Consider the following 15,124-nt stretch of genomic DNA (forward strand, 5'->3'; position numbering starts at 1 on the left):
GGTAATAAGTATTTCTCACCTTAACATCTAAAGGCGCAGAGCCAGCATCTCTAGTATCTACAATAAATTTGGCAGGAACATTAGATTGAACTCCATGTGGTTGAATACCAGGTCCACTAACTGTGACTTTTTCAGGAAAATAATCAGTACTTGGCAGAATTTGAGCAATATATGGACTACCAGGAATGTCTTCATTGTCACATAAAATATGTACAGCATATTCACCAGGTGCTGTTGGATAATATTTAACGTCAGCCGATCCATCACCATTATCGTGACACTCAATTTTAGCTTGAGAAGGACCTTGTATACTAAAACCTAACGCTCCAGTTTCTCCATTTGTTTCTACAGTGAAAAGTGCTGCAGAATTAACCACACCTCCTACCAAACCAGGTCCATATACTCCAATAACTGTTTCTTTATATGGTCCTACGTTTACTTCGAATGGAGATTTGTAGATGTCGTTTCCTCCAAATTTAATTGTCACCACATATTTACCTGGTCTAAGAGGTACGTAAATCGCACGATATGTATGTTCATCTAATTTTTCCAGTGTACAGTTTTGATATATACCTTCAGAGCTCACAATCTGAACCTCAGGGACACCCTCACCGGCTCCTTCTGTATATATCTTGAAGTCAGCTTCATCTTTTACTCTCACGCCATTAGGTTGAAGACCACGACCACTAGCTTTAACTTTTCTGGCGTCTGATACGGGACATACTCTAACGCCAACCGGGCTATTTGGAATGGGTTTGCCAGCAAAAAATATATTAACGGAATGTAAACCAAGAAATGGGGAAACGTAACCGCAGCGCCACACATCTGGAGATGTCTGTTGGAGTTTGACTGGTACAGTGGTTTTGTTTTCGGAAGGATCGAGGATAATTACTTCAGGAATCCCACTGCCAGCATCTAAAACAAAACAGTAAATTATATACTTTACAGTTTGTGAGACTTCAATGTTCGGATATATCAAAAATTCTATGCAGTGTCTAAGCATAAAGAGCAATTCCAAATTATTCACGAATATGTTTCCAAAAACTGAGTTTAGGAGCTGCAATTTTGGAAAACGTTAGTTATTACTGTGGAGAGTTGAAGTTTATACGTTGTTAAACTCAGACAAATACAATTGAAGTCATAACATCTATGTATAGTTCCCATACCAGGGAAATAACTTTAAACATTTGAAATATTCGACTTTATTACGTATATAAGTTGATGGTGATCATTTTAAACAGCTTAATAAATAATGGACTACATTTTCGGGTGGTAATTAAACAATTTCGTATGGTCAGTCAAATCATCAATAATCGGTAAGGTTTACAATACAATTGGATACCATAATAATTCACTAAATTCTTTGAACTGGGCGAATACTACAACAATAATATCATTTATCCACGGAACAAAACTAGGTATTTGGGATTTGAAGAGAAAAACTTTTATGATGATGATGAAATTTATGACCCCCAAGAACAAAAAACAATTCCAATTTGTTCGCAAGTCCATTCCTTGGAGATGTTTTTGAAGTTGACACAGTTTAGTTAGAAATTCTTACTTTATTATTATAGTCATAAAACTTCCGCTCTAGTTTGAAGAATTTACTAATCACTGTAATCTATCAATTCAGTTTAAAAAGAATTAAAACGTGGTACTGAATGGTATATGGAGAGACCAAATAATAATTTTTGCAATATAAACCTGGACAGTTAAAAATATGCATGTAGTTTATAAACGGCTTTATGAGCATGCCCAATATATGTTCTGGTAGTATTTTCATATTTTACATTTCTACCACTTACTTTTAGTGAAAATGTCAAAAAAGGTTGGTTTGTTCACATGGACACCATCTGGTTGCAATCCAGGTCCTGAAGCTGTAACTTTCGATGCATCCCCTGCAAATCCTTCAACATCTACACGATATGGACTTTTTGATGTAAGTTTTCCAGCAAACTTGACATAAATCATGTGAGTACCTTCACACTGTGGATTGTATGTAACTTGATACGTCAAGTTCTTGTCGTCATTAAATTTAACATCGGCGTGCTCTCGTTGTTTTCGAGGATTTTCCACAATGACTTCGACCACACCCCGTCCGGCTGAGAATGTTTCCACAGTAAATATGGCTGGAGCACCTACTACGACTCCAGTCTGTTTTATTCCAGGGCCGTATATTCTAACTCTAGAAAAAAACAAATTGATGAGAGGTAACATAAACTGATAATAATAAAAAAGTTCCATCTATCCATGTCCATACATCTACATAATATTTCAAACTTATTCATTTCAATTTAGATTTATAATACCCTTATTTTAATTTTGCGCTGACTTAAACCATTTTTAAAATGAAATTATTATCATTTGAAGAAGTTGGAGTGAGTAAAACTAGTTTAATAAAAAATAATGATTGTACAGGAATTATGAAATTTATCATTTGATTTCTTATCTATCTATGCCTTCCTTATTATACGAGTAAGATATTTAAAATACTCATGATATGTGTAAAAGATGTATAGCAAAATATTTTGTCTTCTATTGCTGGTCTAAGTGTGGTTTATGAAGGAAGTTATTCCATCTATTCACCAATATTTTTGGCAAGGTTCATAACGTAGAAGTCAGAATCATATAACATCTTAGCATCTCCTCACCCATTAAATTTAAAATTAAGTGATAGATTAGCTCGCGATTAAGTCAAGATGTAAACCAGCTACGATATTTGTTCCATTAAAAATGCATTCATCCAATCTGAAATGATACACACCAATTTTTAATTTTCTTATTAAAGTCATAGTCTTTCTGTAGAAGGGCATCACAAGATGTAATTAGTCTGTGTGCTAAACTTTCAATTATATTATTTATTTTTCATCCTGGTTAATGTTATGATTGCTATTACGTGATTTTAGTACTTATATACTTCATATACATTCGAATCATTGAAACTGATGCTGTCACTTCTAGTGCATCCAAGGATTTGCAAATTCATTCCATACCTACATATATCTTGGTATTGTCATTATGAAAATTAAAGAAGGCCATATTTCGACTTTCGAGTCAAAATTATTACCATGTTAGTGATCTTGCCAAGAGAAGAATTGTGACTTATCGATATGTGTACTATTGTAAAATAGCCGGTAATGCATGTATGGGCAAGTAAAAGAATACAAAGAGGATCAAATGGTCAACTAAGGTGAACCACCGAGCGTAAAGATAGGAAACTAATTCTGCAAGACTATTGTGGTACCAGCCGTCGAATTCCTGCCAATGATTTAAAGAAGAAAATAGACCTGTTACTATGCATACACTATAGGGATTTTCGGAAACGAGGCCAGGTAGATCATCTATCAGTTGATTGTGGATCTTAACCCAGAACGAGATTTTGATCACAGTATCGTTCAATTTACGGTGAAAATTTCAAACATTGTCTGCAAGAACTTTTGATTTTCATTACTTTTTTGTGTGTCAATTCTTACATGATATTTATTTAGTTGTATGATAGATTCTAAGTGTTCAATGATTGTTATTAACGATCATCAACGATTTACCCACACAGATTTTATGCTAAATGTGTAATACTGATAAGCTATTTTTATGTTGAAATTCCGGAATGTATAAAAACCGTAAACCTCAGTAACCTATGAATTACGCTGCTCATGAGAATTGACGGCCATTTAAGGGGAATATATATTTTTTTAAATTCAAAGAACCACAGACAAACAAACTCATCAGCTGATCATATTTACTCACTGTTCTACCAGTATCACTACGACCTGATTAACTCGATCAGTTTCCGAACAACACTAAACGTGATCCGAGTTCATTTCCGAACAGTCAGATCATGATTGGGTTAACCTGAGCATAGTTTACAAATAGTCCTTATATTATCGCCTTCGAGCTTTTAATCCCCTAACTGTACTGTCTACGATTAGTTCTTTCCACTACGGACTATTGTCGTCAACGTTTGAGCTGGGACAGAAAACAATAGCGCGTAAGAGAAACGTGATGTCGAGTTTGCTGTTGAAGAGTCTTGAGCACTTCCTGGAGTAATGATTGTAGCTTTTGTTTACGGTAACCAATATTCACTTCTGCTTATTTGAGGTAGAATAACGAATGGGCATTTTGTTGATAATGTCTTACAAACCACTCTACGACTTTACCTAAATGGACGTTCAAAAGTCCCTTTTCAGCAAAAAAACACAAGTCCAAATATTACACATCGATTTATGGAATTTCTCCAAAAAGTTAGCGTTAATGATTTGCCGTGGCTACCTTGGTCACTATGTTTAAATCCCATTGGTATGTGTAACATATAAGAGTAAGGATTATGGTCGACTTACATTGCCTCCCACAGACTCTGACATAGTTCATACACAAAGTAAAAGTTGCTTAGAGTCGCCAAACACATTGTTAACTCTATTAAATTAATAGAATCCACAATATTCTTTATAATTTTCTTCTGCTTACTTCTACCTCGTTTGGCTTTTTCGTTTATTATCTTCATTTCTTTAGTTATACCTACAGAAGTTAAGAAGACGTTGATCCTTAATCTTTTTCTTTCAAATGCTGTTTTACTCTATAGACACTATTCCAAACTTCCTGTTTATATATTTATATATATATATATATATATATATATATATATATATTTATATATATATATATATATATATATATATGTATATAAACAGGAAGTTTGGAATAGTGTCTATAGAGTAAAACAACATTTGAAACATATATATATATATATATATATATATATATATATATATATATATATATATATATATATATATATATATATATATATATATATATATATATATATATATATATGTTTGTGTGTGAGTGTTCAAACTTACTTATTTGGATCTGTTCTCGGTCTCAGAGGTGCGCCAGGTTTAATTTTAGCATTTGGATATTGTGACAAGTACGTCATCATCGACTGTTCATCAATATTGGGGTTGACTAATTCTTCAGGTTTGATAAGTTGAGGAATATTCAGCCAGTCATCGGCAAGATTCATAGCTTCTGAGGCATTTCTAACCCCCTCATGAGAATCCCAGTCCTATAAAAATCACATTTAATAAAATATTAATCCAATAATTTCTCTAGTTGATTATTTTGAATCATACTCTGCAAGATATTTTCTACTGTGGTAATGGATATAATCATGAATCTATTGAAATCTAACTAATAACATATGTTAAGAATTATTAAATAGCTAGTATAAAGTACATATGTTACCTCATAGTTTATATTTTAGTATCGAAATTATAGATATGCTTCATGGTAATTTCTTTAGATATGTCAGTGGAACAGCTTTGAATCTTTCAATCAATTTATCAAGAGGGATGTAAATTTGACTGCAGAGATTAATATGCAGATACTTAAAAATACTCAAATGAAGTTTTGAGAGTGAAGATTTACTATTTTCATATTTAGTAAATGCAGTGAATGTCAAAAATAAACTTATAATTAATGTTCGCGCATATATCACTAGAGGTAATTGAATCGACAGAAGGCACAAGAAAAATATGTTGCATGATCATAATTTTTGAATTACTCTTGTTATAGGATTGAAAAGGGTGATCAACTGAGTTAGAAATGATCCTATATCTATTAAAATATAATTGAGCAATATTTTGATCTAAAACGCCATTGTATTTGACTATATACATTCTAATATAAATTTAGTTTTCTTGCATCTACTACCATAGCATTCATCAATACCGTTAATCAATATTATTATAAAATATTTGGAAATAATCACAGAAAACAATCTGCAGTTAGGTAATTGATAGTGCCAATTGTGATAATGTGAGATATATTCTGGAAAGTATCATAAAAAATGGTAGTACCACTGCTCTATGTTTGAAAATGATTTATTGATATGAATTATTTTTTACTTACAGGCCAATCGGGACACAGTCCAGGAGCTACTGCATCAACTAAGGCTCCTACAGCTTTGCCATCATTCCAATCTGTGGTGAAATTTTTTATAGGAAGGTCTGGAAGTTTTGTTTGAATCCAGTTCATCAGCCTAAAAATGTATTTTAAACACTTTAATACCAGCTATTTCTACTTATATTTTGTTTTACTTTTTGTTCCGATTTCGCATATATATAAAAACTAAAAAACAGAAGAAACCAAAAATCCAGAATATTTAGAAGTATGTATATATATATATATATATATATATATATATATATATATATGTATATATATGTATATATATATATACATATATATGTATATGTATATATGTATATATATATATATATATATATATATATATATATATATATATATATACATTAAATCTATATGAATGCATCTAAATGTTCTTAATTTTAGGTCTCTCCTGATAATTTTTATTTAACTCCCTATCAAGAACATTCAGAAGTATATATATATATATATATATATATATATATATATATATATATATATATATATATATATATATATATATATATATATATATATATATATATATATATATGCGAAATCGGTAACAAAAAGTAAAACAAAATATAAGTAGAAATAGCTGGTATTAGAGTATCACAAGCTTGAAAAATATCAAAAATCAACAGCAATCTTAATTAATTATTTCCGAGACGATTAATACATAAGTATTCGAAAGCTCGGAAAATATATTGGAGTTAGTCCACTTTGGTGTTTCCTTGCCACGTTCCCAATATAAAACCTCTCATAATAAAGTTGGCAAAGACTTTTTTAAAATTTTTATCAATTTAATTCCAATTGATTAGAAATAGACCGAGAGAAAAGGGTCAGTTAATCTTACTGTTTCCAAGTCGTGATATAATGTAGATGTAAAGATGTAAAGGGATTGCTTGACAACGTAACAATGAAGAAGTACGCATGTTTCTAACGAAGTGCTGTTTCTGAATAGAAAAAGAGCAGGATCTCTCAGCAATTTTATCCAATAATGTTAAGGAACTTGTAATATCGTCCAATTATTTATTTTTAGTCTTGACGATCACTACAACTCAGTCGCTTCAATATTGTCGTCCTTGTAGCCTTTACAGCCTTCAAACGAAGGAACATGTGATAGCCATCAAGTTGTTTCCAATCAAATACTCTAATCAGATGGATGAAGTGAAGCAAAAAAATGCCCTCATGCTATTGAATTTTCTCAAATTACAAGTTACCGAATGTATTATGTCCTCAGCACTATAATTCCGTCACTATTTCGTACAGATCACTTCGAGAAAATTGATTAACTGTTCAGATATTGACGAAATTGTAAAGCGATTTTTTGTATTAATTTTGATATTAGATATTTTTTATTTTTCTATCAGTTATACAAAATATGATGAAGAAATATGATGAATGCATTTCCATAAACTCTCATGTGCTAAAAGAATCAATAACAAGTTTAAGCCCATTCCGGCTGTTCTATCAAGCTTGTCAAAAGAGCTTACGAAATGTCTGTCAATGATGATAATGTTATTCAGAAGAGTATATTGGAACGTTTGCGGATAGATATATGTATGAGGAAAGAGAGCTAATAAATATGCCAACGACATGTCGCAATCTCCTTTTGATTCGCAAGTTTTTTCAAAACCATTTGACTGGCTCTTGACGGAAATAAAAAATGTGCTAAAAGAAAAACCTATTTACACCATTTGTGGCAGAGCATGTTCTCCACGTTGGTATAATAAGCCAAGAATAGTAATTTAAAAAGATTAACTTTTTTTCTTTTTATTTTGTTTTAATAAAATAATTCACCATAAGTTTTGATAACATCTCGTATTCAATATTAATTTAAAAAATCACTACGAAGCTTCTTCTTTTAGTATTTGTAAATAAAATGTATAAAAATCAATATAAAAGGAGAAAAAGTTTAAAAATGTTTATCAACCTTTGTTTTGGTGTAGGTTCCGCACCACCAGTATGTAAGTCGTCTTCTCCCTCCCACATCGGCAAGGATATTGAATAATGTAAAATTAGCGTCCATATTAATCCTAATATTAGTTTCAATTTACAGTCTACTATATGGCTTGAATCTGGAAACAAAAAAATATATTAATGATATAAACTGCAACAAAGAACTAAATAATCATATATTAAAAATTTTTTTAATCATATTATTTTATCATTTTATTATGTAAAAACGTGATTAATTAATATTTATTCCTTAATATATTTAGTGCTTCCCAACACGATACTAGCTTTTCTAGCTTTATTCTGTAGCTAGTTAAGAATGTCTTTAATATTAATCGCTAGTTATTCAATTTTTTAGTAATAGGTTCAATCAACCTCGAAGAAAAGTCGGATAAATAATCACCCCTCTAACACTAGTATTGATAATTTTCTTAGAGTAACACCAATCAGTCACAAATATATGATGAACATGAATGATACGAATACTGTACTACTATATACCAATAAAATAAATCAGTTCACTATGAAGTATTCAATGATAGATTGAAACCTTTATGTTATAGAAACGCATGAATCGAAGACATTCCACATCATTCTACACATCAGCCAAACAATCTATCAGAACATTGTACAGAAAGTATTCTACTCGAAAGTATATAATTTTCCCACTCGTAAACATCTATAATACTAACATTCATATATCTTCTATGTCCTCAAATTAACCATCTTGTTTTCCAACGTTTTCAATGCCAGTAGCCTAATTATAATTGATTTCATAAGTAATTACTTGAAATATCTTCACCCTAATCTTCAAAAAGCCAAAAATAAACAAATAAGTGCATTTCATATGGATCTTTTCACATATTTGTATCAAAGGAAATACATACATATACATAAATGTAATATACACCTAGTGATAAAGGTGAACTTTTCGAAAGCGCTTGTCAACATTCCAAAACAAATTTTCAACAAATAATAACAGCAACAAAATAATCTTCTGGAATTCAAATCAGTGGTTGTAGAATATTTTCGCTAAAATACGAACAACTCTAAATATTAATTTACTTTCATTTCAACCATTGATACACTGAACATAAATCCCATGTTGGTTATTATTAAACAGTTAATAACCATACGTAGAAGCGAATTTGTTTGAATGGAAACAATTATTAAAAAAATTGTGATTTGGTTACGACGTGGGCCTTTGAACAAATTAACAAAGAATTAATTATTATTATTATTCATTAATATTTATAACACCATTATTTTGTAGCAACCGATTTAAAAGACATTGCTACACAAATTAAAAAAACACTTCTCGTTGCTACACACCATTTTATCAAACTCGGAATTTTTGTTGTTGGAGAGATAATTATAGGTTCTTTTGTTCACATTTATCCACTTATCACTTTTACTGAAGACCGGCTTGAAATTCCAATTGGTATTACGTAATCGGAACCGGCGGCCTAAGAGACCACCGTCGAAACAAACCGGAAAGTTGGCATCTAAAAGCCAAAACATTTCAGTTAACTAAAATAAAACTTTCAGTATATAATCAAATGTTCATCTAAACGGTACCCTATTGCCCCGAAATAATAACAATACTAAATATCAATAGAAAGAAAGTGGAAGGAAATTACTGGTCAATAGTTATATATGTCATAATGAATTGAAAATATCCTGGTACCAATTTCACTATTTTATTTGAACCACCAAGGGAATAAATCTTTAAGCAGCTGAAAGATGAATTGAAGTATAAGTTTGATGTACTCATTCTCCCCTTAGTTCCCTATATCCGTATTTCATATTTTATTTTTCCTGCAGCTCTGCAGATGTTGAGCGACGGTCAATGAATATCAGAATCACTTCTAGGCCACGATCATAAAATATAGGTCACTGATAGACCATGGTAAAGTCAATCACCAGGAATACTTCTAGTCTATATGATTATCATTACCAGATCCCAGACCTCAGTTAAGAACAGCTCTTAACTCAAATCTGTAATATTTTTTTTATATAAATTTGGAAGAGTGTGTACAATTTATTATTATAAGAAACGTTAGTTTTTTATAAAATGTTTCTATCTTTTCCATATTTTTCTTGATTTTATAATTTTGTTTCGGTAATAAGCTGGTGGCGTGCAATTTAATATTAATTATTCCACTGCATCTTAGTACCAGTTGTATATACTTTAACTGACGCCTAATACCAGTCTGAGGGAAAGTCTCCAGGCGGTGAAATTACAAGATTATGGGGTATTATTAAATTATATTAACTTACAAAGCTAAATTCAATAAATTAATTCACTAAAAGGAGAACAAAAGTGAAATTTGAAAATAATACTGATAGAATAAGTTATATGAATAGACTTTGAATTCCGACAGGATAACCGAACCAATAAACGTAAAATTTTTAGAATCAATTTTGTATTACAATAGGAACTTTTCCAATAACTGGTCTAACAATGATGAAACAAATATCCATGATAATAAGTTTTTTTCTTCACAATATTCTCCATTTAAATGAATACACTTATCCATGGGTTTCAACCTATTTTATTTTATTAGGTATTTTTGCTGCTTCAAAGAAAATAGTTCAAAATTATACGTCTAGAACGCAAAAATGCTTGTTTTGTGTGAAAATCATTGACCACGCCATTTTTTTTTCGATGTATTGGAACATGAAAAAGTTAATTGGTACTAAATCTGGACTACATGATGGATAATCCGTCAATTCGAGCTTCTGGTAGGTTAAAAATTCAATATTTGTTCAATAGAGTTGAAGCTTGCAATGTTATGATGAAGGATGATTCGCCTTTTCTTTGACGCTTTTGTAATTTCTTCAATAACTGGTTGTGAACTATACGGGGAGAATTAAGCAGAAAGGAATCTATCAGCAACGTAGTTTCAATAGTTTCTATTAAAAATTACAAAGCTGCGAAAATTATTTGATCGTATAATTAAATTATAAGTATTACAACAAATTCTGCTTTGTTAATTTAGTAATTGTTGTTTACATCCTGTGACGACAAAGTTGTTATACTGAAACCAATTAATGTAGAAAACCTTTTGCCCATGAAGTTGCAAAATGTCTGGTCCATTTGGAATTAAATCTGATGTAAAATGTGAACCGTCTACGAATACGTGTTACTTCGAAACAATAGTAGCAGGTCTGGACCAAGGAGGAATATGTAGTACATATTCTAAAGTACGCTACCAAATAACTTATTGTGGTTAAAGTTTGATTGTCTTGAATAAATAAAATGCAACGGATAAACAGTCATAGAATATAACTTATAATAAGAATATTTATCATATTATGTGCACATCTATGCTTCCATTTCTCAAGGATATTCCCAAAAGAGATTCGTGCCCAACTTATTAGAAACGTGTCTCAATATAAAAAAACGATAACTATAATAAAAAAAAACAAATGAAATTTTATGTTAAAAATTAAAATTTTAAATGAAATTTAATTACTATATTTTTCAAAGAATATACAATGTGTCTCCAAATAGATGAAATAACTCTTGTAAGAGATAAAAATTCTCGATTCCAATTTGTATTTTAGAGCTTTAGTCTTACTTAACAAAAGACTTTCTAATATAATTTTAATATTGAAATTTTTTTTGTAAAGTGTCCTTTATGTAGCAAATTTAAAAACAAGTTATTGAAATTGAAATAAGCATATTACAAATAAACAAGGGGGGCCAAGACTTTTGTTTTTCAATGATAGTGATTGTTACAAATATTAATTAATTTCCAAATACTTAATTTCACAAAACTAAAATTATGTTAGAAATAAGTCTTCAAGCAAGCAAGCATTGATTTAAAAAAATTGAAATTTATATCAAGAACAATTTTATCTTTTACAATAGTCGTTCAGCCATCACATATATGACGCTCCTTCCAGTACCTTTTCTGATAATTTAATAATTACCTCATACAATAATTTTTATTGATATATAATTATTGATATTGAAAATCTTCAAGATAAAGATCGCTTTAATTTAGATCAAAATGTGGGAGTGGTAAATATATAAGCTTTAACACTCAATTTTTCAAAAAATTGTGTCGCAAAGAAAATGCCTATATTTGAAGGAAACTTTTAAACACGTATAATAAAATTTTCTAGAAGATTTCAAATTATTTTCTTGGGAACATCCTCAAGCGTAAATTTTAGTTTGAAACATATTGTTTTTGATTGAAGATTTATTTTTTTTGCTTTATCCACAATGATAGTTTTCTCCATTCTCATTTGTCCTTGAGATATCAAAATAGAATTTTCATCATATATTAAAGAACTAATATATTATTGTATTGTTGAATAACAAATCTATATATATATATATATATATATATATATATATATATATACATTAATTTATAGACTTTATTTTCTGAATAAATATGAATTGATCAAAAAAGGAAATCTATATCAGTAGGTATTACTTCCTCCACAAGGAGCGGTTTTGAAATATAATATCATTGTTTCATCAAATAGAATACATAATGTAAAATTCGTTATTCTTATCAATTCAGGATGCCGATGAAGGTCGCGATTTTACTCGACGAAATAAATACAATTGAACCACAGAAGTTAAACCATTTAATATATAGGTCTATTTGAGTTAGGTATTAGTCGATTACATTTGAAACGCACTTTTTATGTCTATCAAAAACAACTATAGCAAGATAAGTATGAGCAATTGTTTAAATAACTCGCATGGAAATGAGAAATACTGCATGAAATTTTACTATCGGATCAATCTATCCTATATTCTATTAATAGTATAAAGTTGAGTTGTGAAATAACTGTGTTCTGTTTTCGCCCAACTGAGGAAATGAAAAGCTGGAACAAAAATATAAAATGATTGAAATAGAAAATAAAAAGAATATGCTTACCATCAAGAACACTGTTGACTCTAACACACACACTAACAAATCAAGACCGGCAGCAAACTTTTTCTCGGTGGAATTCCTAGGAGAAGGCAGATTGAAGCCTTGGAATCAACCAAAAAAAGGGGTGATTCGTTGCGTGGAGTAGGCAGATTGAGACCACGGAATCGGATCACTTCTTACTAATGAACGAATAACCACCCTAACCCCACCCTTCTCTTGATAATGACTCCAAAGTGGGAGCCGAAACGTCGAGAATTTCTTATATTCATAATGCTGACCGCGGAAACCTTTCCGAATATATTCCTTTAAAAAGGTAGACTGAAACTTATTTTTGCACTACATATGTATTATTATTTTGTTATTATGTTATTTAGTATATATATATATGTATATATATATATATATATATATATATATATATATATATACTATATTTAAATTATTTTTGCACTAAAACACTGTTGAAGAAATATTAGATATGTTTCAAGCGAATAAAAGAAAATATTCTAAATATTATGACAAAGAATTCAATGATTTCTACTCCACATATAATATGTATACACAGTTTTGTGCGTTTGTAAGGCAATAAACTTCATAATTCATTTACCGAGCGAAAGATACTGGTAATTTGTGTCCAGTTCATTAGCCGAATGCCAAATAGCCAACGACATACTTACAATAACATAATCACACACGTTCTAAAACCCTTCTATAGCTATCCTATCAACGTTTTTTAGAGAAATGATCCTATATCAGAGTCCAGCATATAACAACCAACAAATCCAAAGACAAGAAATAGCTGTAGTGCAAAAAGATTTCCACGAACTGGTCACTGATGGCTGCACTGTCCAGCTCGTTTGGATGACGGGTCACTCAGGCAATAATAAAGCGGTTCACTCGCTAGACTAAACTCAGTGAAACCACCGATGGACCTAGAATCCATTGTTGGTCTACCTAAAAGTGTAGTTATTATATCTCTGTTCTCAAGACAAACTTTGTGGAAACGCCTGGAATGAGACAAGCCAAGGCACACATAGATGAGCCTTACCAATCAACTGTTCAGTGTTAACATGCACGAAATTTTCCTGGTCACAAATGCTCTAACGGGACACAGTCATTTAAATCGCCATCGCCATGCTCCCTCACAGTTTGCTTAGTGACGTTAAATTGTACATGATATACTCTTTAAAGGACATCTCCCTTTAGTGCTTTTAAGTGAGGCCAATTTGGCCTATCAGAAAACCTAACTGTAAACTAAGAACAGCAACAAAATGAAAGAACCTCTTCAATAATTTATTCTTTGTTCAAGAATATAAATAATTAATTTACATTAGAAACTATTTTGGGTTTTTAAAGTCGGAGCTTCATGAAAAGTGATGTTTAGGTAAACTAATAAGTTTTAAAAAACAAAATAATAGTTTATCTGTGCCAACTATCCACAATAAATTTGTTTGTGGAAAGAGCGGATACGGTTCTGATAATATAATACCTAATGATAAGAATGTTCAAAGGATTGTGGTCACTGAAACCATCATAACATTATTCTACAGCCATTTCTAGTATTTTTAACGGTGATGTCATATACATAAAATGAAATCTGATAATTTTATTTAAACAGAACTATAAATAAATCACCATTTTGTTAGACGCATTTCACCTTTTCTGGTAAATAGGAAGATAAACTTAGATAAAAAAAAATGTGAAGAAAAGTGATTTATATGTTAAACATGATCTATTTTTAATATTACGCAAGACTGTAAAACTTGAAACTAAAGTACTTCGAACAAGAAATTTTTAATTGGTCTAGAGATTATTGTAATTATTCAGTGTGTGCTTTCGTTCCAGGTAAAATGCTCTTTGAATAAGAAAAAGTATTAATTTCTTTCCCCATATTTATGAGATGGTCGAAAAGTTTTCCATTGTTAGAAATAGGAGAAAATCAACTGAAATTAACCGAATCCTGTATGTAAACGTTCCTATACCAGTCAAAAAGAAACCAACGAGTTTCTCTCTCTCTCTCTTTACTGTATATAAGAAGGAAAAAATTATTGAATATAGTTTTTACGTTTTTGTGTCCTGATTTTTTAGTGAACGAAGTTATTGTATCGCGTCATTGTTTGCTATTACTAATATTATATAATTCCGATAGCTTACTATTAACGCACCCTGAATAATTATTTTTATATGTTGGTGATGATTTATATTTATTTATAATATGCTCAGAAATTTATTGACGACCTTCTCCTATGACCAGCTCTATTCATAAACTATTATCTTTTTGAAATCCTCATATAATTAATTCATATTTATTATAG

The 15,124-nt window shown here is 30.4% G+C and overlaps 1 protein-coding gene across 3 annotated transcripts in view; it reads right to left on the minus strand.

Annotated features, from left to right (window-relative positions):
• LOC130451585 (filamin-A) overlaps positions 1-15,124 on the minus strand; it is a 125,724-nt gene that overhangs the window by 64,609 nt on the left and 45,991 nt on the right. For all 3 annotated transcript variants that reach the window (XM_056790690.1, XM_056790694.1, XM_056790691.1), the window contains 5 exons: positions 7,886-8,030; positions 5,911-6,040; positions 4,860-5,065; positions 1,806-2,185; positions 20-915 (listed from right to left, as the gene is read on the minus strand). In XM_056790690.1, the coding sequence (XP_056646668.1) occupies positions 20-915; positions 1,806-2,185; positions 4,860-5,065; positions 5,911-6,040; positions 7,886-8,030 (1,757 nt within the window). The remainder of the gene's footprint in view (positions 1-19; positions 916-1,805; positions 2,186-4,859; positions 5,066-5,910; positions 6,041-7,885; positions 8,031-15,124) is intronic.

This window comes from Diorhabda sublineata, chromosome X, assembly GCF_026230105.1.
Source record: "Diorhabda sublineata isolate icDioSubl1.1 chromosome X, icDioSubl1.1, whole genome shotgun sequence".
Classification (NCBI taxonomy): Eukaryota; Metazoa; Arthropoda; class Insecta; order Coleoptera; family Chrysomelidae; genus Diorhabda; species Diorhabda sublineata.